The 24,171-nt window shown below is 35.5% G+C and overlaps 1 protein-coding gene across 1 annotated transcript in view; it reads right to left on the reverse strand.

Moving 5' to 3' along the window:
- Positions 1-24,171, reverse strand: part of LOC140517011 (transcriptional regulator ATRX-like) — a 37,252-nt gene that overhangs the window by 12,343 nt on the left and 738 nt on the right. Inside the window, exons 2-7 of the mRNA XM_072627847.1 lie at positions 23,885-24,048; positions 21,595-21,703; positions 16,992-17,169; positions 14,699-14,893; positions 5,036-5,185; positions 1,091-1,198 (exon numbers count right to left, since the gene is read on the reverse strand). Of these exons, the coding sequence (XP_072483948.1) occupies positions 1,091-1,198; positions 5,036-5,185; positions 14,699-14,893; positions 16,992-17,169; positions 21,595-21,703; positions 23,885-24,048 (904 nt within the window). The remainder of the gene's footprint in view (positions 1-1,090; positions 1,199-5,035; positions 5,186-14,698; positions 14,894-16,991; positions 17,170-21,594; positions 21,704-23,884; positions 24,049-24,171) is intronic.

Consider the following 24,171-nt stretch of genomic DNA (forward strand, 5'->3'; position numbering starts at 1 on the left):
ACCTGGAAGGTCAAAAGATGGTGGACCAGACAGCAAATCTTTGGATAGCTAACCAGACATCCTTGCAGTATAGCTTGGTGATTTAAAGATACAAGAACAATCTTCCTGGTGTCTAAAACTTTCATTCTGCAAAGACAGCAGAATTTTTTGAGGCAAGAAAAGTAGAGTTATTGGCAGGAAAGCTGGATTTCAGTTCATTATATTTCAGCTAAATTTCTGAATTAAGGTCAGAAGCAAAGAACTGTAACTTATGCAGTTAAAGAACAAAAACAATTGCAAAAAGGATCAATAAAAATAACACCAAATCAATATAAGCTTACATAGATGAGAGACGCTCTTTGGTACCATTTAATGGCTCAGTTTTCAGTGGAAGATATCCCAGAAGTTAAACGAACTAGGATTGAAACCAAGAATCACCTATCCAGCAAAACTGAGTATAATCCTAACCCTAACCCTTCAGAGAAAAAATGGTTATTCAGTGATAGACTTTCAAGCATTCTTGGTGAAAAGACCAGAACTGAAGAGAAAATCTGAATTTCAAACACAAGAATTAAGAGAAGCATGAAAAGGTAAATAGGAAAGAGAAATTATGAAGGACTTTCTAAAACTGAGCTATTTACATTCCTACATGGAAAGATAATATTTGTAAGTCTTGAGACTTTTCTCAGTATTTGGGTAGTTGAAGGGATTATACACAGACACAGACACACACAGACACAGACACACACACCACAGACCCTTTATTCCCCCTTTCTCTGCCTGTTTCCCTCTTGTGCCTTTCCTTATACACCCTTTGTATGAAGAAATGATCCTAATCACTGTACACTTATTTTGTATATTCTTTTCTCACTTAGCTGGGAACATGTCAGCCCTTTGAAGGCAGGGATTGTTTTCAATCACAATCCACCTAGAAAATTGCTTAAAAGTTATGTTCTTTGTTCAGCTGATTCTAAGGGAGATTCTAAGAAAGAATCAGAGAGAGAGAGAGAGAGAGAGAGAGAGAGAGAGAGAGAGAGAGAGAGAGAGAGAGAGACTGCCTTTAACTTCAATAATTCAGATTCATATTTATAGCTATTTTTTCGAAACTTACTTCCAACTGTTGAAAGTTCATTGACGACAGAGCTTCCATATCAAAGGGAACAAATTGAGATTCAGAACTGAAAGTGACACTAGGAAAAGTGAAATGAAAACTCAGGCCCTACAAAACAAAAAAAAGAGGAAAAAAATTTTCAAACTAGCACTTGAAACAAGCAATTTAATACCACTTATTGCCAATGAGGAATCCTTTATATTTATAGCTAGAAAATTATTATCACACAAACAAAACTACCTACAAATGAATGCAAATTAATAAATATGTGGCAACCACAGTTTACTAAGCACAAATAAAGTCTAAATAAACAAGGGAAGAGGAAAAGAACTCATGTATGCAAAACGATAGTCATTCTTTTTGCTATGGCAAAAAAATGGACATTCAGAGAATGACTAATATTCAGGAATGACTAAACAAATGAATGTGATGGAATGAACCTTTCTATGCTGTTTCCAACAAATCTGAGAAGATATATATGAACTGACACACAGTGAAATGACCTGAACCAGGAGAACTATTTATAAAATACTTGTTGAAATGACCAAAAAAAACCAACCAAAAAACCAAACCATAAAAAGCTTAAGATCAACACAATGACCAGCCACACACAATTCCAAAAGACTCGTGATGAAACATACTACTCATTTCCAAATAATGAGATGAAGGATTAAGAGTACACATCTGTCTTGAGTAATATGGAATTTATTTTGCGAAACTGGATAGAATTTTATCCTTTTGTAGCATTTTCATTGGGTGAGGGAGGTGAAATTGAGAGAGAATTTAGAGCTGAAAATAAAATAAAACTGAAAGTGAGTGATCTCTCATTCATGAAAAAAAAACTCACCTCCCCACACTTGAACAATGAAAGGTTCACTTTTTTAAGGAAAATAAGCAGACAAGATAAAGTGAGGTTCTTTAAAGGTAGAAATAAAGAAGGTACAAATTAGGAGTATTTGACTCCTGTCATAACTTGGGGAAAGTGGGAAGGTAAAGGCCACATGTACAATGAGAATTTTTTTTGAACAGTGTTCTTCCTGAAAAGCTATTTGTTCTCAAAGGAATGAAGATGTGCAATCATGAGGGTTATAAGGTGAAGAGATCACCAAAAATAGCCATCATGGTGATGCTATAAAATGACTACAGGATGATTTCAGAAAAAAACATGGGAAGATGTTTATGAATTGATGCAAAGAGAAAAATGTAAATAAGGATAGAAGAGTTCTAAGTCATTAATAGAAAGTTAAAAAGAAGGGAGTACCTGAGAAGGTCTTCTACATTTTTTGGCATAGGTTTAAGACAAAGATATGATGTGCTTCTATTCAAGAATACTGGAGGCCCAAGAAAGTTTGAGAAATATACGTTTGCCATTACAGAACACAGTTACACAATAATGAAAAAATGGTAGTTGAGATCATAGGAGAAATATTACAAGAAAGATAACCATAGCAGAAACTATTCCTCCAATACTCAAGTGTCAAAAAGGCAATCGATCAATCTAGAAGTATTTATTAAGACATTAAAACACGTACCAGGCACTACACATACAAATTCAATGAATAATATGATCCCTACTCATAAGAAATTTATATTTCAGTGGGGGAAACAAAAAGATCATATCTAAGTTTAAACTGAATAAATATAAAATGAAGAAATGCAAATTAATTACAAAGTAATTAGATATTGAGGGACTTAGATATTGAGGCACTTAGATATTGGGGGAATTAGGTATTCCTGCAGAAGGTGGAGCTTAAGGTGCATCTTAAAAGAAAAGAGAGATACTGTGAGGAAGGTGAGGAGGGAGAGAATATATATGGATATATGTGTATGTGTATCCAGTCCTATTTCCTCCCCTCAGTTTCAGTCTTACATCATCAATTGTTTTTTGAACATTTCAAACTGGGTGTTCCAGAGATATCTTTAAGTCGACATGTCCAAAACTGCACTCTTTGCTTTTCCTCTGAGTCCTTCCTTCTTCCACTTTATCCAATACATCATCTTTCTAATACTCCAAGTTTGTAAACTTGACATTATACTGAACTATCATTCACATATCCAGTCAGCTGTAAAATCATGTTATTTCTATCACTTTTCTTGGGTCTTCATCCTCTTTATTCCCTTTGTTTCAAGCCCTCTGCATGTCAGTAAAAAGGGCTTTTCACAACATAGCCTCAAAATATCTGTTTGGAACTCACTTTCCTCCTCAGCATTTCATGACACTATATCCTCTGAGTTGTTCTCCTACTTAGCTTCGATAGAGTAAAGAATATCCGGAAGAACAGGGTGGCAAAGAATGTCTTCTGCAGCAGAGATGTTGAGAAGGAGGAAGACTGAGAAAAGACCATAGGATTTGGCGATTAGGAATAATTAGTAAATTTGTGGAGAGTGGTTTCACTTAAATGAAATCCTGGAAATCAGACTGCAAAGATTTGAGGAGTGAGATGAGATGAAGTGGAGGTATCTAGCATAGACAGTTTTGTTCTAAAAGTCTGGCTGAGGAAAGGAGGAATATTATACGATCATAGTTTGATCACAATATGTTAGTGAAGTGAAGTTTTATTGTTTTTTAAATGGGTTGAACTTGAGTATATCTTAGGAAGAGCAATGTGGATAAGTCAGCAAAGCAAACTGAAAAAAAAAACAAGACAGATAAGACAGTGAACTAAAAGAGAAACAGTCACAAAAATCCAGATAAGAGTGACTATTCGTTGGGAATCTCTGAGAAGAGATGAAGCCAAAGATGAATGAAAAATTTTGAGGGAGTAGTTTCAGTTACATCATGAAACTGGAAACCAGAATACAAAGGACTGAGGAGTAACTAAGACAGTGAGGAATTGAGGAAATGGGAGCAGAAAGTATAGAAATCATTGTGACCGATCATTAATTAGACCCCTATTTTTTCCTAATCAGTATTCATCAGTTGGATATGACTCCACAAGGGTAGTGACAAAAATTCTGCAAATTAGGCACCAGTACTGTGGATTGCAGATGAGGAAGCTAAGTAGAGACCCTCCCACCCTTATTTTTCCTTATTGTGGTAATCAGGTTTAATGTGACCATAACACAGAAAGTCCCTTGACCCATGTAGATGTTTTGACATGTCTTTAAAAACCCACCCCATGGTCTCCTCACTGGCTCAGAAGGACCATCTGAAAGGTAAAGACAGATCTGTCAAGGTCTGCTCGTCAGTTTGTTTGTCAGTCAATGAGATTCTGTACTTCCCACCCCATCCGGTAGGATCAAGATCAAGATATGTCAACAAATAAGACTGTATTTTACTATGCTTCTTCTCTATCAGTTAGGTATTAAGCACTATAAAACTAAGGCCTTGGAGGAAAGGGTCATCTTAGATCATGAGAAAAGGTTGAGGTCCCCCTCATTAGAGAGGGCCAGGAACCTTTTAATAAAGTGCTCTTGGTTTGGAGCTCTGCCTCAGTTTCTTTTCTTGTAGATCAGACAATTCTGGACCCCCATGATACTTAGTTATGAAAGGAAAACAGGATTTAAGACAATAACCGGATAGTAGGAACTAATGAAGGTGTTTTAAGGATGGGAAAGACTTGAATACACTGGAAAGGAAAGAATTGATTCGTAGAAAATTGAACTGGGGAGGAAGTGAATGAAGATATAATCTGCTAGAAAATATGGGATAGCACAGGATCAAATGACTAGCAATAAGTAAAACTGTATCCTCACAGTTAGGCAAAGAGCATGGGGACTGTGGAACTCCCAGAAAAAGCAAATTCCTCTATCTAGGAAGAGTACCTTCTCTACAATTTATATACCTTTAAGACAGCTACAGTGAGTACTGAGAGGCTGAGTGACTTGCTTAGGGTTAAATAGTCTTTTTGGTCTCAAGGCCAGCTTCCCAGGTTGAAATAGGTAATGCTTTAAACTCTACTGTATAGTTTTTCAATATACCATAAAGGAATTAAGTAACTCAACCTTTTTTTCTGCTTCATATTCTTCCCAGGCTGCTTTTCTCTCCTCCTCAGTCAGTTCTTCTTCCTCTTTATGATCCAAAAGAGAATCATGTTCATGATATCCTACAATATATTCTTTATGTATTCGAAGCAATTCTGCAAGGATTGTGTCCTGTTAAAGGAAATAAAATGATAAATTAGCATTAAATCTAAGTACCAAACCATGTTTTGTTGACTACATGCAGGCTAGCCTTAGATATCTCATTTTTAATTGCGCTTTATTCTAAAACAGTCAGTGTAAGAAAAAGAGCAAAACAGAATCATGAGAAGTTGATCTGTGCTGTGGGACATGGGCTTTATTACTGTGAGAGAATTACTTATTCTCTATCATCCTCAGTTCCTCATTTGTAAAATGGGGCTTATTATCTCTTACCTTCACCCACCTCATCTTTAAAATGGGAACATTAATGTCTGTAATACCACTAACTAACAATTTTCAACCAACAATTCATTAGATCTTTATTAATTGTCTTCTAAGCACAAAGCATTGAGGACTCAGATTCTTTTTAAGAATTCATGCTCTAAAACAGTTAGAAGGACAAAGAAAAGGAGGTAAGTATTGTGTATGAAGAATCCAGGAAAATTAAGACTTGGAGGTGAGAGGCAAAACATTCCAAAGAAGTAGACATAAAGCAAGTGTTTATCAGTTGGTTTACAATTAACTTCATTGTGGCATGTAAATGTAATGGAATATTATCTTCATAAAACACATAGCAATTACAATGAATAAAAAGAAATATGTAAAAACTAGAGGGGGATCATGGAATGATATAAAGAGCTACACTTGAAGGCAAGAAGGCCTGGATTCAAATCTTACCTCTGAAAAAATCTTAGCTGCATGACTTTGGGAAGTTACTAAAATTCTAATGGCCCTTCTCAATTCTCTAAGATTTCAAAGTTGCAACAGAATTATTGTTAAGCTGAGCTAATGAACATTCATCAGAATTGGCTCAAAGATGGAATAATATGCAGTCAGTTGGGTAAAGATCTTACCCTACAGGAAATTAGAAGGGGAAGGGGATGAGAAAACGGGGGTGATAGAGGGGAACAGAGATTGAAAAAAAGTCAGAGGGGAGGAGCCAAGATGGCAGAGTAGAAAGAAGCACATACGCTTAGCTCTTACCCCACAGCCCATAAAATACCGGTAAAGAAATACTCTCAACAAATTCGGGAGCAGCAGAAGCCACAGAACAATGGAGTGGAGGAGATTTCTGTCCCAGAGAGACCTGAAAGACGGACGGGAAAGGTCTGTTGCGCACTGGATGTGGAGCAGAGCCCAGCCCTGCCTTGGCCATGCGGCAACAAAAGGAGCAGATCCAAGCAGGCTTCAGGGACAGAATCTCCAGCAGCAGCACAGGTCCTTCAACCCACAAGCACCAAAGGTGAGTGAGAGGGTCTTTTCCCCTGGCTGAGAGGGGAGCAGGGTGTCCCCATAACTCAGGCCCCCTCAGGAGGTAGCAGTAGAGGTAGTAGCAGACAAGGCTCCCAAAGCAGGCAGGAGCCCGCATCCATTGTTGAAGGTCTCATCAGAGAGCCCCTGAGGAAACTGAGCCCCATGTGGGGGCCCTGCCCCTACCTGAGCAGCTGATTTTAATCTCACACTGAATAGTGGCCCTGCCCCCACTGAAAGCCCCTGAAGTTTGGGAGCAGCTCATTTGAATTTCAGCCCCCAGGTGCTGGCTTGGCGGAACTGGAGGCGAGGTGGGTATGGAGAGGAAACTCAGAAGTGAAGTAACTGTCTGGAAAAATGCCCCAAAAAGGGGAAAAACATGAGACCATAGAAGGTTACTTTCTTGGAGAACAGGTGTCTCCCCCCATCCTTTCGGATGAGGAAGAACAAGGCTTACTGTCAGAGGAAGTCAAGGCCCCTACATCCAAAGGGAATTTAAACTGGGCTCAGGCAATAGAAGACCTTAAAAAACAAGTGAGCAGTTTATTAGAAGAGAACCAAAAAATGCTGAGGAAAATAACAGCTTTAAAAAGACGCTAACTCAATTGAAAAAGAGGTCCAAAAAGCCAATGAGGAGAAGGAGGTTTTAAAAAGCAGAATTTGCCAAATGGAGGAGAAGGGTCAAAAGCTCACTGAACAAAATAATTCGTTGAAAGAGAGAACTGAGTTCAGGGACACGAATGATTTTGAGTTAAACCAAGCAGTTAGTAAACAAAACCAAAAATTTGAAAAAATAGAAGACAATGTAAAACAACTCATTGGAAAAACAACTGACCTGGAAAACAGATCCAGGAGAAATAATTTAAAAATTATAGGACTACCTGAAAGCCATGATCAAAAAAAGAGCCTAGACATTATCTTCCATGAAATTATCAAGGAAAACTGCCCTAATGTTGTAGAATCAGAGGGCAAAATAAATAGTGAAAAAATTCACCAATCACCTCCTGAAAAAGACCTGAACAGAGAAACTCCTAGGAATGCTGTGGCCAAATTTCATAATTCTCAGATCAAGGAGAAAATACTGCAAGCAGCTAGAAAGAAACAATTTGAGTACTGTGGAACTACAATCAGGATAACACAGGATATGGAAGCTTCAACATTAAGGGATTTAAGGGCTTGGAATGAGATATTTCAGAAGTCAAAGGAACTGGGATTGAAACCAAGAATCACTTACCCAGAAAATCTGAGCATAATACTTCAAGGGGAAAAAAGGTCATTCAATGATATACATGACTTACAATCATTCTTGTTGAGGAAAAGACCAGATCTGTACAGAAAAATTTGACTTCCCAAGACAAGAATCAAAAGAAGTATGCAACGGTAAATAGGAAAGAAAAATCATAAAAGACTCTCTAAAGCTGAACTGTTTACATTACTACATGGAAAGAAAATATTTTTAACTCTTGAATCTTTTCTTAGTATTTGGCTAGATGGAGAGATTGTACATCACACACACACACAGAGAGATAGAGAGTACAAGGTGTGTTATATCAAAAGAGATGATATCCACACAAAAAAATACAATAAAATAATTAAGGGGTGAAGGAGGAAAATTCCGGGAAGAGAAAAGGAGAAATGGAATGTGTCAGGCTCTAACTCATAAAAGAGATAAGAAAAATCTTATTCAATGGAGGAGATAAGGGAAATGGGGGGGGGGGAATAAAGCTTTACTCTCCACATGTAGCTGAAGGAGGGAATAACATGCTCACTAAATCTGATATGAAAATTTTTATCACACCACAGGAAAGAAGGAGAAGAGGTGAAAAGTGAGGTGAGGGGATTGTTAGAAGGGAGGGCAAATGGGAGAAGGGAGTCACTAGAATTAAACACTTTCGAGAAGGGACAAGGTCAATGTGGTGGGTAATATAATTAGTACTACACAACATGATTATTATGGAAGTCTTTTGCAAAAGTACACATATTTAGTCTGTATTGAATTGCTTCCCTTCTCAGTGGAGCTGGGGAGGGGAGGGGGAGGGAGAGAAGTTGGAATTCAAAGTATTAGAAATGAATGTTGAGAATTTTTATTGCATATAATCGGGAAATAAGAACTACAGGGAATGGGGTATAGAAATTTATATTGCCCTACAAGAAAAGAGAGAAGATGGGGATAAGGGAAGGGTGGGGTGTGATAGAAGGGAGGGTACATTGAGGGAAGGAGTAATCAGAATGCAAGGTATTAGGAAGCAGGCGGAGGGGAGTGATGGGGAGAAAAATTGGACATGTTGCAAAGTGAGGTAAAAGCAATTAGTATCAAAACAATTGACTGAATTAATTACTGAGAATAAATCAACGACATCTTTAGTCTGGGGAAAAGAATTTCAGTCTAAATTTCCTAGATGAAGGTAGCCTCAGGTAAAATTTGGCACTGATGGAAAAGTTAAGGTTTTAATGGTAAATTTCATTTTATTGAATTTAATCAGGAACTAGAACATGTATACAAAGGCATGTAAGCTACTTAAGACTTGCCTCAAAAGATGTACCTTAGCCAAAGTGAAAATTGTAATCATATTTGAAACCTGGTTATTGGAACTTGCCATTTTTTAGATGCTATGGGTATATTTAGTAACTGTTCTGAGTCTAACTCCAGGTATGGGTAGCAAGAAAGGCGATCTGAGCCTCTAACCCATAATGTCAGTAAGCTGGTGAGATGCTGGTATGAACTGCAAAAGGTGATCTCTTCGGAAGAGTAGGAGAGCGGCTGTTCAGCCTGGGCTGAGGTAGGATTCTCCTGCCTCAATTTCCCCACTAACACCTGGCAGACCTTGAGCCTGACTGAATGCAAATGGATGATCTAATCCTGCCTGGAACTGACATGAAGTCGGGTAGATATTGTATCCCTGCAATGTCCCTAGTCTTGGTGGCAATTTCCTACAGCCAAAAGGTTTGCAAGCTTAATACCAAATCTATTCAATTATAGATTATTGGTAGGGGAGCATCCGAGGTATAGTCTAAAATTAAGCTATTAGGCACAGGACTTTAGACGAACAACAATAAGTTAGAGTCTTTTAATTCTTAGCAATACTGTGGAGACAATTAGGTCAAGAGCTTGTGAAGTTAGCAACCTAAATATTATTTGTGTCTCAGTTGGTTAATGTTTAAAAAAAAATCTTTTGTAGTCCATACTGTAAATGTTTTAAAAAGAAATATCACTTGACCAAAAGTTTGAATTGTTTTGCCTACTGTAAACTGTGTTAGAAAATTAAAAATTGAAAAAAAAAAGAAAAAAGTCAGAAACAGAACACTTGAGAATGGATGGGTTGAAAAGAGAAAGATTTGGTTAAATAGGGTAATAATAGGATAGAGAGAAATACATAGTAATCGTAAATGTGGAAAATGTTTTACAGCATGTTTCTCTCACAAAGATCTGATCTTTCAAATGCAGAGAGAATGGCGTCAAATTTGTAGAAAAAAGGACAATCATTTCTCAATTGATAAGTGGTCAAATGCTCTAATACACAACTAACAAAGCTATTTACAGTCACATGAAAAATGATCTAATCGCTCTTGATTAGAGAAAAGCAAATTAAAATAACTCTAAGATACCACTTCACATCAGATTGGCTAGTATAACAGAAAAGAAAAATGAGAAATGTAAGGGATGTAGGACAACTGAGCTAATAAGGCTACTTTTGAAGCAGTATAATGAATTAAACATTCTATAGAGCAGTTAGGAACTGTGCCTAAGGCTATAAAATAGCCTTTATATCCAAAGGCTATAAAATCATGGATAGGCTTTGACTAAGCATTATCACAAATAGGTCTGTACCCCAAAAGAAAATGCAAAAAAAGAAAATACCTATATCAGCTATTTTGCTGCAAGTTAGTAAGTAAAGAATTAGAAACAGAGGACATGATCATCAATTGGGGAAGTTATTGTCTATGACTATGAGAGAATACTATATGATGATCAGGATGCTCTCAGAAAAACCTGGAATGACTTCTATGAACTGATGCCAAGTGAAATGAGCAGAACCAAGAAAACACCATATACACTAATAGCAATACTGCATGATCATCAGCTGTCAATGATTTAGGTATTCTCAGCAATACAGTGATCCAAGTCAATTCTTAAAGCTCCATATAGTCAAAATTATGATTTCCTCAGCAGCAATGATAGTTGGGCCACAAGGAAAGCTGAGTGCCACAGAACTGATGCTTTCCAATTGTGGTGCTGAAGACGACTTCTGAGAGTCCAAATCAGTCAATACTTAAAGAAATTAATTCAGGCTATTCACCAGAAGGTCAAAGACTGAAGATGAAATATAAAATACTTTGGGCACATAATAAGAAGGACTTATTGGAAAAGACCTTGATGTTGGGAAAGATTGAAGACAAAAGGAAAAGGGAATGGCAGAGGATAAGACGGACAGAGAGTGTAATGGAAGCAACAAATATGAGTTTGGGCATACTTTAAGAAATAGTGGAGGATGATGCAGGGCCACAATGGCTGAGTCAAAACTGGGACCCACCTGAGCTCTCCCCCACCACTCCGTATACCTTTAAAAATGACTCCAAACAAATTCTAGAGCAGCAAAACCCACCAAAATCCTGATGACCTTTCCAACCCTTGGAATTAATCCAATAAACGAATGATATACTCCTCCTCAGTATTTTTGCTACGTCATCTCATGTCTCACCTCCTGCTTATGTTTGTAGTCCAATGCTCCATCCCGGGATTTCTCTCTCTCCCTCCCTCTCTCTCTCTCCCTCTCTCTCTCTCCCTCTCTCTCTCTCCCTCTCTCTCTCTCTCTCCCTCTCTCTCTCTTCCTCTCTCTCTCTCCCTCTCTCTCTCTCCCTCTCTCTCTCTCTCTCTCTCTCTCTCGCTCTCGCTCTCTCGCTCTCTCTCCCCCTCTCTCTAGTCTTGAGCTTTTGATAATCTCATGAATAGCTCTCTTGTATTCAGTTCTCTCTAAACTGATGACTCTCAAATTTATATACCCACCCACGTTGCTCTCCTGACCTCCAGTCCTGTATACTAACAATAATAACCACACTAGCATTCATATAGACCTTTCAGATTTGTAAAGTACTACTATCACCAAAAGACAAAGTGAAACAAATTTCCAGCCCAAGACAACATGAAAGGTCAGCAGTAAGGTCTGTTGCACCTGGGTTCTCATCCAGGAGGAACCCAGCCCAACACAGGCCCCAGCAACCCAGGAGCACGTCTTGGGAGCCAGTGAATCAGCAGTGGCTGCTTCTGCAACTCTCAACCCACAGTCAGTAAGCGGGTCAACCAGTCGGTCAGAAGGACAGCAGAGAGATCTTGTTGCTGGCACTGAGGCATGATTTTGTTGCTTTGCCCATGCTCAGATCCAGGTCGCAGTTCTGGGCAGCAGTCCCTGGGTAAGAAGCAGCGCTGGTGTGGCAGAGGCACAAAAGAGCGTTTGTGGTCACTCACTGACCAGAACATGGGCCAGGAAAGGAGTAAGCACCCCTCCCTACATCATAGCCCCTTGGGAGAACTGAAGGCTCACAGGTCCCTAGAAGTATCTTGGAAAACACCAAAGCCCTGAAGCTTGGGGGACCTCCACCCTAGAAGCAGAGAGCCCTCGTTTACAGAGTTAAATAGGCAAGCAAGTAATAGGCTGGAAACATGGGTAAACCACAGAAAAACTCTGGCTACTGAAAATTATTATGGTGACAAAGAAAATAAAAACACACACTCAGAAGAAGGCAACAAAGTCAAAGCTCCTACATCCAAAGCTCCTAAGAAAAATATGAATTGGTCACAGGCCATGGAAGAGCTCAAAAACCATTTTGAAAATCAAGCAAGAGAGGTAGAGGGAAAATTGGAAAGAAAAATGAGAAAGATGCAAGAAAATCAATGAGAAACGAATTAACAGCCTGGAAAAGGAGACCCTCCAAAAATATTGAAAAAAAACCACCTCAAAAACTGGCGAAAGAGACCCAAAATGCCAGTGAGAAAAAGAATGGCTTAAAATTGACCAAATGGACAAGGAGGTCCAAAAGTTCACTGAAGAAAATAGTTTCTTAAAAATTAGAAAGGAGCAAATGAACGCTAATAACTTTGTGAGAAATCAAGAAACAGTAATACAAAACCAAAAGAATGAAAAAGTAGATGACAAGAAATATCTCACTGGACAAACAACTGATCCTGATATTGTGAAAGACTGAAAGAAAAGGCTTAATTTTTCCTACAATATTAATATAATATCTTCTAAGTCTTCCTTTTACTGTCACAGAAGTCATCCTCCCAAGTCACTCACAGATAATAACCTAGTGTCACCTTTTACTCCTTCACCTTAACTCTGCTATATACAGTGCTTTTCCAAATCTGCCTAAAGTAGACTCTATTTCCCTACATAAATTCCATCTCCTGCAGATACTCTATTTTCCCTCAAATACTGCTACAGTGATGAAGGACCGCATTACTTCATACCTGGACTAACGCAATGATCTGCTTAGTGGTTTGTCTGCTGAGTCTCATCGTACTCCAAACCATCGACCATTCAGCTGCCAACATGTCACCTTGACCTCCAGGAACAAATAGAAAAGCCCCTGTTTGACCTTGGAAGCCCTCTATAACCTAATGGTTTCTTAAAAAGTAAGAATGGAGCAAATGGAAGCTAACGATTTTGTGAGAAATTAGAAAACAAAAAAACAAAAGCAAAGGAATGAAAAAATAGAAGACAATCAGGAAAAAAAAAGAAGATGCTGGAAAAAAATGACCTAGGAAATAGATTCAGGAGATGATCAAACAAAGAGCCTAGACATTGTCTTTCAAGTACATATCAAGGAAAACTGCCCTGATATTCTAAAACCAGAGGGTGAAATAGAAATGCAAAGAATGAACCAATTGCTCTTGAAAGAGATACTAAAATGGAAAATCCCACTATTATTATAGCCAAATTCCAGAGCTCCCAGGTAGTTGGAGAGAAATACAATAAGTCTTTGACAAGACGACTACATGGTTTGCATGTCTACACATGCATATCCTGTTGTCTTCAAAATGAGGTGGGATGGGAAAGAAAGGAAGAGAATTTAGAACTCAAAGTTTTAAAAATAAATGTTGAAATTCTTTTAATATGTAACTGCAAAAAAATAAAACACAAAACAATTTTTTAAAAAGACCTGGAGTTAACCATGTCTCAGATCATAAATTTCTTATTGCAAGCGATTTAAACGGAAAAATTAAAGGAAACAATCAGATCACAGAGGCATGATTTAAACAACTTCCCTTATGAATATGAAGTGGAAATGATGAATGGGTTAAAAGAGATTAGCTCCAGGAGACAGCATACTTGAAGAACTATGGACAGAAGTTCACAATAATGTACAGGAGGAAGGAACAAAAACCATTCCGAAGTAAAAAAAGTAAAATGGATGAATGTCTCATAAGTTTCTTTAAAAAATTGCTGAAAGAGAAAGGAAGAGCAAAAGGGAAAGGTGTATCCAATTGAACACAGAATTCCAGAGAATAATAGAGATAAGAAATTTTTTTGAAGAGCAAAGAAATAAGAGGGGATATCTTTTTATGAAAAACTGTTCTTTGGAAGGAAAGATATTGCGTATCTAAAGAGCAGACTAAAATGCAGAAACATCACCTTGCTAATATAGTCAAAGTTATGGTTTTCTCATTATGGCTGTGTAAGTTGGACTCTTTTTGCTTCAATCTTTCACAACAACAGTGTTCTTTCCGAAGAGTAGTATGTTCAAATGATTTGCCCAGGGTCACACAGGTACTGTGTAAGGCTGCATTTGAACTGAGGACTTCCTGATTCCATTACTGTATAACATATATGTGATAATATTACCATGTGTAGCAAAAATAGCTTATATTTATGTTAACACAACAATTTACTAAATGCTTTCTTTATAGAAAGGCAGCTGGGCATATTGGACAGATAATACGGAGAGAGTAGAATTCCTACCTATGACACATTTTGGTTGTTTGGTTGTTTGACCCTGCGTAAGTAAATTCTCAGTATGCCAAGCAACAATCCAAGATATTAACTTGAAGGGATGGTTTCTTTATTTACATCAACCCTATGGGTTTAGCGATTTAAATATTAACATTAACCTTTTTATTGATGAGGAAACCCAAGCCCTTTTAAAAAACTAAATTATTATGATTAATTTTTAAAATCTCACCAAAATATCTCTTTTATATACTAGGCTTAATAATAATATTCAAATTATCATATACACCTTTGGTAGCATAGGGGTGTCCCTCTTTTTCTTCTTTTCTGCATCAGTGACATCTAGTAAATCTGGCTCAAAGGCATAAAGCTCAGTCAGTTCATTCAAAGTAAAATGGCGTTCAACTTGCTGTTGATCAATAACCCTAAAGGACAGTGACTGTTTGGTTACTTGACGTTCATAGATCTTATCTTCCATGGTTCCCTGTATAAGAATCAGAAACATATGTACACTTTACTTCATAGATTTTGGTTATGCAAAGGCAGTGCTTGATGTTTGAATTCATAAAACTCTTTTTGACTACTGAACAAATTTGTCTTATTGTAATTTCTCCCCTTCTCTTTTCACAGAAAGCATTCTAATACTTTTCAAAGGCAGATGAAACAGATCATTTTATTACTTCAGTAGATCATGTCAAAATATCATCATGTATCCTCTAGCAGTCATTAACATCCTACCTACATTTCTTTTGAACTGTTCATGTTTTCAATGTAGTTCTTAAATATGTCACAAATAACTGATTATAATATTTAAAATATATTACATTTTCTTTTTCTTTGAAATATTATTCTGTCTAGCAAAATGTTTTTGTTTTGGAGGAAGTTTTTTAAAATTTTTCTCTAAATAGTGTTTTACTTTTTCCAATTACGTGTTTTCAACACTCATTTTTTGTTAAGATTTTGAGTTTCAAATTTTTCTCCTTATTGCTGAGACAACAAGCAATCTGATACAGATTTTACATGTGAAATATATTTCTTCATTAGTCATGTCGTGATTGAAGAAACAAAAGGGAAAAGTCAAACACACAGGAAAAGGTGAAAATAGATTGCTTCAATTTGCATTCAGACTCCATAGTTCTTTTACAGCATGTGGATAGCCATCCTGAGTACTTTGGATTTGTCTTAGGTCCTGGCATTGCTGAACAAAGCTACCTCTATCAAAGTCACTCATCACATTCTGTGGCCCTTACTCTGTAAGATGTTCTGTTTATTCCGCCCATTTGTGTCAGCATCACTTTTTATAAGTTTTATAAGTTTTTATTGTCCAGGTCTCTCTGAAATTATGTCTATAGTTTCTTACATCATTTTAATTGTATACCACGAATTATCTAATTACTAAATCTTCCATTTTCTCAAGTCTTTTTTGTGTATCTGCTACAGCTGACAACGTGGACCACATCTCATCCAGTCTCTTCTCTAGGTTTATCATACTTTTTTTCTGATGCTCATATGAATATTCCTTTTTAGTCTGTTTTATTGGCTCCATCATTAATATCATGTATGTTAAATACAGGTGTCCCCAGTGTTTGGTTATAAGCTCTTTTAACTTTGCTCTCCCCACTGCCTTTTGGTAACCACTTGTTACCATCATCTCTATGCTGATGTCTCCTAGATTTTCAAACTGTGTGTATAGAAAACCAACATTAAACATATAAAAATTGAACTCATTGTTTTTCTTCTTAAACCTTCTGTTCTTTCACACTTCTCTATTGTTGTTTAAGATGCCACCATCTTCCAATCTCCCAACTTTGGGACCTCAGAATTATCATCAATCTTCCTTACTACACATACACAAATCTTGCCAAAAACTTGTCATTTCCATCTTTACAAAATCCCTCGCATTTAACTTTTTTTCCAATCACTCAACTGCCACTATTTAATAAACTCTAACAGCTCCTTATTATCTCCAGGATAAAATCTTACAACTTAGGTTGTAAGGATTTTCTATCTTCTTAAGCATAACTACCTTCCACTTATACTGACTCAGTGAGTGACTTTTTGCTATTGCTTGCACATGATTCCATTTGCCAGTCAAGTGCCTTTTTACTGTTATTCTATGTTCACTATTTTTATCCCTAAAGCTTCCTTTCTTTCCTGAAGTTTCATTTTACTTCTATAGGAGGCCTTTGTTCCTCTCAATGCTGATTGCTTCCAATATACTTTATATATCTCAAACAATAGAGTAGTTCGCATGCTGTAATGTCACTGAGGAAGGGGTTGGTTTTGCTTCTCTTTGAAATCCCAGTGTTTGACACACTAACTGGCACATATATTGATATATTTCACGTGTCCCTGTGTGTATACACACACACACACATATGATATATTATATATATTAATTAGGGAAGGGGAATTACTGTGATCAATGAACATATTTTGACATGATCTTGTATATTTAAGGAAAATTTTAAAGTTGATTATATATAAAGAATGGAATGTCATTTTGCTTACCCATAACTGCTCACTAACTTCAAACTATTGCTTGTACTTTCAAATTTGTTACTTGAGAAGTTGAAGCCTACCTGAGCTAAAAACCTGTACACAAAGACTGGTTTACTTTGGCCAAAGCGATAAACTCTGAATATGCTCTGAATATCATAGGAAGGATTCCAAGAGGCATCAAAGACGATTACTCGATTAGCAGCTACCAGATTAATTCCAAGAGACCCTGCTTTGGTAGAAATAAGGAACAGTCGGCCCCTAGAAATTTAAAAAGAAAAAGAAAATAAAGATTATTCTTACAAAATCAATAAATGTCATAAAATATTGCCTTTATGAGTTAGAAAATGTGAGTTCATTTGCCAATATATGCCATTTGCCAGAAAGAGAAGTATGTAGCCAAATGTTCTAAGCAGAGTACTTCAAGTATCAATAACACATCAAAATATAAAGGGAAAAGTATACTGACATTTAATCATAAATCTCTGATTCACTTATTTATTCAATTAACAAACACTTACTTTCTTTCTTCCAATATCTCAACCCACAAATTAAAGAGCAGACAAAATCAAAAAACTGAAAATTCTTTTTGTAAACAAACAACATAAATTTCCCTACACATCAAATGAAAAAAAAAACAACATATCTCATTCTGCACCTTGAGTCTAGAGTCTGTCAGGAGATGGACAGCAAATCACTGGTACAATCAAACCAAACAAGCCAAAAATTAAAATCCTTAACATTTTGGAAGTTGTTTGTCTTAACACAAATGTTATTGGTATTGCAAAAATTGCTACCATTGTTCTCACTTTTTTCAGTACTGAGTTCATATAAGTCTTCCCTTAAATACTTCTCTTAAATACTCCCTTTAATCATTTCTTATAGAATAGTACTCCATGAAATTCACATATCTTAACTTATCCAGCCCTTCCCCAATATATAGGCACCCTACGTTGCCAGTTCTCTGTCACTACAAAAAGAAGTGCTAGAAATATATTTTTAGAGACAGAGATCCTTCCCCTTTTTGGATCTTTCTGAGCTCTTATCAGCACAGTACTGTGAAATCAAAGGGTTTGCACAGTTTAGGGACATTTTTCATGACATCTTCTATTCCATTTTTGACCTACTTATGGATTTCAATAATCACTAGATGAAATAACAGTTCTAGCTATAATGTTCCTGGTTTCTCATGGTCCTGTCTATTGTTTCCCTTTTTTCTATTATCTTCGCCAATCTAATAAGTATAGGGTAGGAACTTGTAATTATTTTAATTTGAATTTAACTATTACTGAGGCAAAGTGTTTATATGGATTCTTATCATCTGAATTTATTCACTGGAGAATTGCATGTTAATATTCTTTGACCATTTAACTAGTGCAGTAAGATGTCTTCCTATAAATGTTCATCAGTTCTTTATATATCTTGGAAGGTGCAGCTAAGTGGATACTCAGTAAGAGCAAAGTTTAAATCTGGCCTCAGACATTAAGTCATTTCACCCTGTTTGCTTCAGTTTTCTTATCCGTAAAAGGAACTGAAAAAGGAAATAGCAAATTTCTCCAGTATATTTGCTAATAAAATCCCTTATGGGGTCAACTAAAAGTCAAAGATGAATGAAACCCCACAATTACAACATATCTTGGAAATATGACTTCATGCAAAAAAAAAAAAAACAAAACCTTGCTACCAAAAAAATGAATCCTAATTACCTGCTTTTCTTTTAACTGTAGCTGCATTGGATTGATTTACGAAAAAAATTAATTTTACATCATCAAAATTGTTCATGTCATTCTTGATAATCGTCTCTCTCTTCCTCAGTTACACACCCTTCCTTGATCAGTAGATCTGGAAGGTAATTTTTGCCTTGTTCCTCTAATTTATCATACAATCATTTATATCTACATGATAAGTCCATACGGAATTTATCTTGATATATTAAGTGTTGTCAATATTGTAGTTTCTGCCAAACTGCTATGTAGTTTTTCCAGCATCTTTTGTTGAACAGCAAGCCCCTTTCTTAGTGGTTGATTGAGGTTCACTGATTCTACAATTTGTGCAACTTATCTGTTCTACCCATTACCCACTGTGCAAGTTAGGGGTCTGAGTGAACAAAGTGCTACAGTTAAGAGCCAGGATAACTAGAATTCAAATCCTGACTCAGACATACATTTGTTTTATGGCCCCAGACAAATCTCTTACCTTCTCTCAGTTTGTTTACTTATCTTTAATATGCTTACAATAAGAATGAAATGAAATTTCAACTGAAAGGCAAACTTACAGATGCTAACTTTTATTCTTACTAGCTCTTTCTATTATCAGTCTCTCTACTTTTTAACTACAGCCAAGTAATTTGAGGATTACTGCTCTGAAGCATAGTTTAAAATGTGGTGCTGCTACATAGCTTTCCTTCTGACTTCTTTTTCCCCATAAATTCTTGATCTTTTATTTTTCATCTCCAAATGAATATCTTTATTATATCTTTCTAGCTCTACAAAATGACTCTTTGATGGTTTAATCAGAACAGCAATGAACTGGTAAATGAATATAGGTAAATACAGTCAATTCTATTACCTGAATAGTCAATATTTTTATTTTATATCTTTCTATTTTATTGAATCTACTATTTCAATTATCTGACTAGGTTTCACTAAATAAACCATAACGTCATCTGCAAAAAGCATTAATTTTCCTTTAATTCTCTCAATTTCTTTCTCTTCTCTTATTCCTACAATTGGCATTCCTTGCACTATATCAAATAGTGACAATGAACAAAAATATTTATCTTAATTTTATTAGAAAGACTGCTACCTTATTTTCATTACAAATAACTAACCCTGAAAGCAGCTGACTCCAGGTTTTAGATAAATACTACTCACCATGTTAATGAAAAGTCCATTTATTCCTATGCATTTCGAGCTTGTTTGCTTTTAAACAAAAATAAGTACTACAATTTAAAGGGAAATGGTGACAATCAAAGACAGTCTTGACGGATATTAGAGTAGATGACTGACAATGGAGAAAAGGAAAATTATCTAATTTTTTCTTTGAAAATCTATTTTTCCCTGACAAAGAAAACATCTTTAAAATGGAAACACAAGGAAAAGTACACTAAAACAGATCAAAATCTGAAAGTGAGGCAATTATAAGGTGTTCAGTGCAATTTTCCTTGATAATTTCTTTAACTATGATATCTAGTTTCATTTTTCATAATGGCTTTCAGGGAGTGCAATAATTTGTAAATTATTTCTTCATGCACTATTTCCAGGTCAGTAGCTTTTGCAATAAGATATTTCACATTTCTTTCTGTTTTTTAATTCTTTTGACTTTGTTTTATTGCTTTTTGATGTCTCAAGAAGTCTTTAGCTTCCACTTGGCAATTCTAATTGTTAAAGAATTTTTTTCTTCAGCAAAGTTCTGAACCTGCTCTTTTGGTAGTGACAAAAAAATTGGAAACTAGAGACCTTCATTCAAGTATAGCTAAAAAGCACCTAAAAGTTAATAAGTTTTATGTAACACTACTATGCAAAAAATGATAAAATCCCAGAAATCCTTCTATGAAGTACTACAGAATGAAATGAACAACATAATTGCATAACCATAATTCCAATGACAGCACAAGCAATGGAGTACAAGGCTTGAAATAAGGAAGACTCATCTTCCTCACTTCAAATCTTAGACACTAATTCTGTAACCCCATTTGTCTCAGTTCTTCATCTGTGAAATGAGGTGGAGAAGAAAATGACAAACCACAGTATCTTTGAAAGAAAACCCAGAAGAGATCACAGAGAGTCAGATGTGGCTGTAAGATGACTAAACAACATGATGAAAAATACCATCTCCCTCCAAACAGAAAACTGATAAACTCAGATTGAAACATTTCTTTTTGACATAGTTAATTTTGGATTTTGTTTTATTTAACTTTTCCTATCTGAAACAATATTTCTTTTTGCCATCTCAGTGGACAAATGGGGGGAAAATGGGAGGGTGAAAACATGAAACTGAAAATGAAACTGAAATGAAAACTGAAATGAAAATGAAACTGAATTTCAAAAATAATTTCAACAATGATGGAAATGATCACCAAATTAGAAATGAGATACAGATAATATTTACACCTATAAAGAAATATATGTACATGTATATATAGGTGTGTTTTAAAGATGGAGTAGCTTACTAGAAAAATGTAAAAGACCTAAATGTTCAAATGGTGGAGCCATAATGAAATGTGAAGCAGGAAATAATAATATGGTAGAAAAGCATATTATTTGTATTATTATTTGTACTTAAAGTACAGTTTGCTATCTCAAACTGAAGAAACATAATTCATTACTGATGTATCAAAAAACTAAGATTTAAAATTTTTTACATGAAACAACAGGGAGTTGTGTATGGAATTGAGAGAAAATAAAATCTGATGACTAGAGAACTTGAAAATAGAATTTGAAGAGAAAATGATAGATTATAGGGTATTTGTAACTCTAATTATCCCAAACTGAGAAGTGGTAAATAATGGGAAAGTAGTTTTATAGCTACAGGGAATATCTGTATTAACTGAAAAGTTTTCAAGAAATATGTACTGGATGCCAGACAGAGTCAGTAGCAAAAACACTTTGAAGATAACAAAGTGGCCTGCACTGTTAATGTTCTTCAACATACATAAGAGACGAAAAAAATTCTCAAAGAACTCACCTGACATTAGTTTCATCATTAAACTCTTCAGCCCATTTCTTTCTTGACTGTGCACTTGAAGAACCATCCAAACGATAATAATCAATGTTTCGAAACCATTTTCCTTCACCTACATATTAAATAGCAAAAATGGGACTATTTTATCAAAATCCACCACATTCACATACTAGAATGTTTGCTTCCTTAATGAATATATCTTACACATTCATATAAAATCACGTTTCTTTAAATATTTAATTCTCCTTAGGTTTTAAAATCACAGTTCAAATTTGAAAATTATTCAAATAAATGCTACATAGCAAAAATGACTAGAAAAATAGATGCTACAAATAAAACTTGGAATCTACTTAATTGTTTTACTTAATTGATGGTCATTTTTCTGGTCACTAAATATCCACCTACTACAGAAGTGAATGCAATAGCTAAATAGAAATTATTTCTCTTTTACCCAGGAACTCTGAGGGTGTTCCCCTTCCAGTTTGATGGGCTATCCCTTGAGTAACTATTTAAAGATGTCTATTCACTGAATGGATGTATGCCACTCAAAGTGAGAATATGACCTTAGCCTGAAAGGGGCAGGGTCTCCCATTGCATCCTGAGCCATCTCCAGCCTTCTTGATAAAGAAGCCTAAATACACAAATATATAAATAAATAAATCTATATCCAGATGGTTCAGGAGGAGAAGTGAGGTTGGTGACCTTGCACAGCCTCCCTCACTCAAATCGAAGTCAAATGCAAGTCATGTCAGCATCTTGATGTCACGGTCCTCTTCAAGGATGAAGGACAAACACAACAACAACAAATACTTTTTAATTTCTGTGATTTTCTTGACCTTTGGTTCTTCCGGATGAATTTTATAATTTTTTCTAGCTCTACAAAATAAATGTTTTGTAGTCTGGTCTGGCATTGAATAAGTAAATTAATTTAGATAAAACTGTCATTTTTTATTATTCTGGCTTGGACGATGCATGCATAGCAATTAAGATTTTTCCAACTGTTTAAAATCTGACTTGATTTGTGTGAAAAAAAGTGTATTCTAATTGAGATCATATAGTTCCTGGGTTTGTCTCAGCAGGAAGATTTTCAAGTCTTTTATACTGTCAAGTTATTTTAAATGTAATTCCTCTACCTCGTGATGCTGGACTTTGTTCCTAAGAACAAAGAAATGTTGATGAACATAGAAATGCTGATGATATATGTGAGTTTATTTTGTATCTTGCAACTTTACTAAAATTGTTAATTTTTTCAAGTAGTTCTTTAGTTGATTCTCCAAGCATACCATGATATCACCTGCAAAGAGTAATAGCTTTGTTTTCCCATCTATTCTAATTGCTTTAATTTATTTCCTTATTTTATTGAAAGACTAATATTTCTAGGACAATAATGAATAACTACTTATAATGGGTATCCTTGCTTCACCCTTACTTGGAAGATTTCTAGTTTACCCCATGACAGACAACACCTACTGATTATTTTGATAGCTACTAGTTATGATTTTAAGGAAAATTGCATTTATTCCTATGCTCTGTAATGTTTTTTATGAGGAATGAGTTCTATTTTATCAAAAGCTTTTTTTGCATCTGTTGAGATAATCTTAAGACTTTTGCTGGTGTTGTTATTGATATAGTCAATTATGCTACTAGTTTTCCTAATATTAAATGAGCCCTGGATTTCTGGTATAAATTTCACCTGGCACAGTGTTGAATCCTAGTGATATATTGCTATATTTTATGATGAATACATAGGGAAACTGGATTACAGTTTTCTTTCTCTGGTTTGACTCTTCCCAGGTTAGGTATATTTGTGTCATAAAAGGAATTTGGAAGGACTTCTTTGCCTATTTTTTCCACTAGTTTATGTGTTTTTAGAAATAATATTCTTTAAGTGTTTGGTAGAATGTACCTGTAAATCCATCTGGACCTAGGGAGTTCATGGTTTATTAACAGGACTATTTAAGTACTCTATTTTCTTTTCTGTTAGTCTAGGCAATTTTATTTTTACAAATATCCATCCATTTCACTTAGATTGTCAGACTTATTGGCATGTAATTGAGAAAAAACACTCCTACTAATCTTCATTAGAGGAATATTAACCCTTTTTGTTTTTGATATTTTGGAAATTTGGTTTTCTTCTCTCTCTTTTAAAATAAAATTAACCATTGGTTAATCTACACTTTTTTGGTTTTTTTTTCATAAAATCAGCTTCTAGTTTTATTAATAGTTCACCAGTTGTCTTCACTGATATCAAGACTTTTTACCCCAGAAATTTAGCATTAAAGGGTAGACTTACCTTTATAAATTCGAGGTTTGTCTTTATCATCTGATATTTCGTTACTGCCCAATTCAAGAAAATCTTCAATCAAGTCTAGAGATATGAGAGATTGGCTAAACACCAGCCTTGGGGGAAAAAAAGATATTACTGAAATGGCCTTTAAAAATTCCTTGTCATGATCCCTGTTGTCCTTTTACATGCTATCATAATTTGTTGGTATTACATGCATTTATACGTAATGACATATAAACCAGAATTCTACAAAAATAGCAAAGACCTAGTGAACAAGGGACTTTACTGGAAGA

The sequence above is a fragment of the Notamacropus eugenii genome, assembly GCF_028372415.1.
Source record: "Notamacropus eugenii isolate mMacEug1 chromosome Y unlocalized genomic scaffold, mMacEug1.pri_v2 SUPER_Y_unloc_4, whole genome shotgun sequence".
Classification (NCBI taxonomy): Eukaryota; Metazoa; Chordata; class Mammalia; order Diprotodontia; family Macropodidae; genus Notamacropus; species Notamacropus eugenii.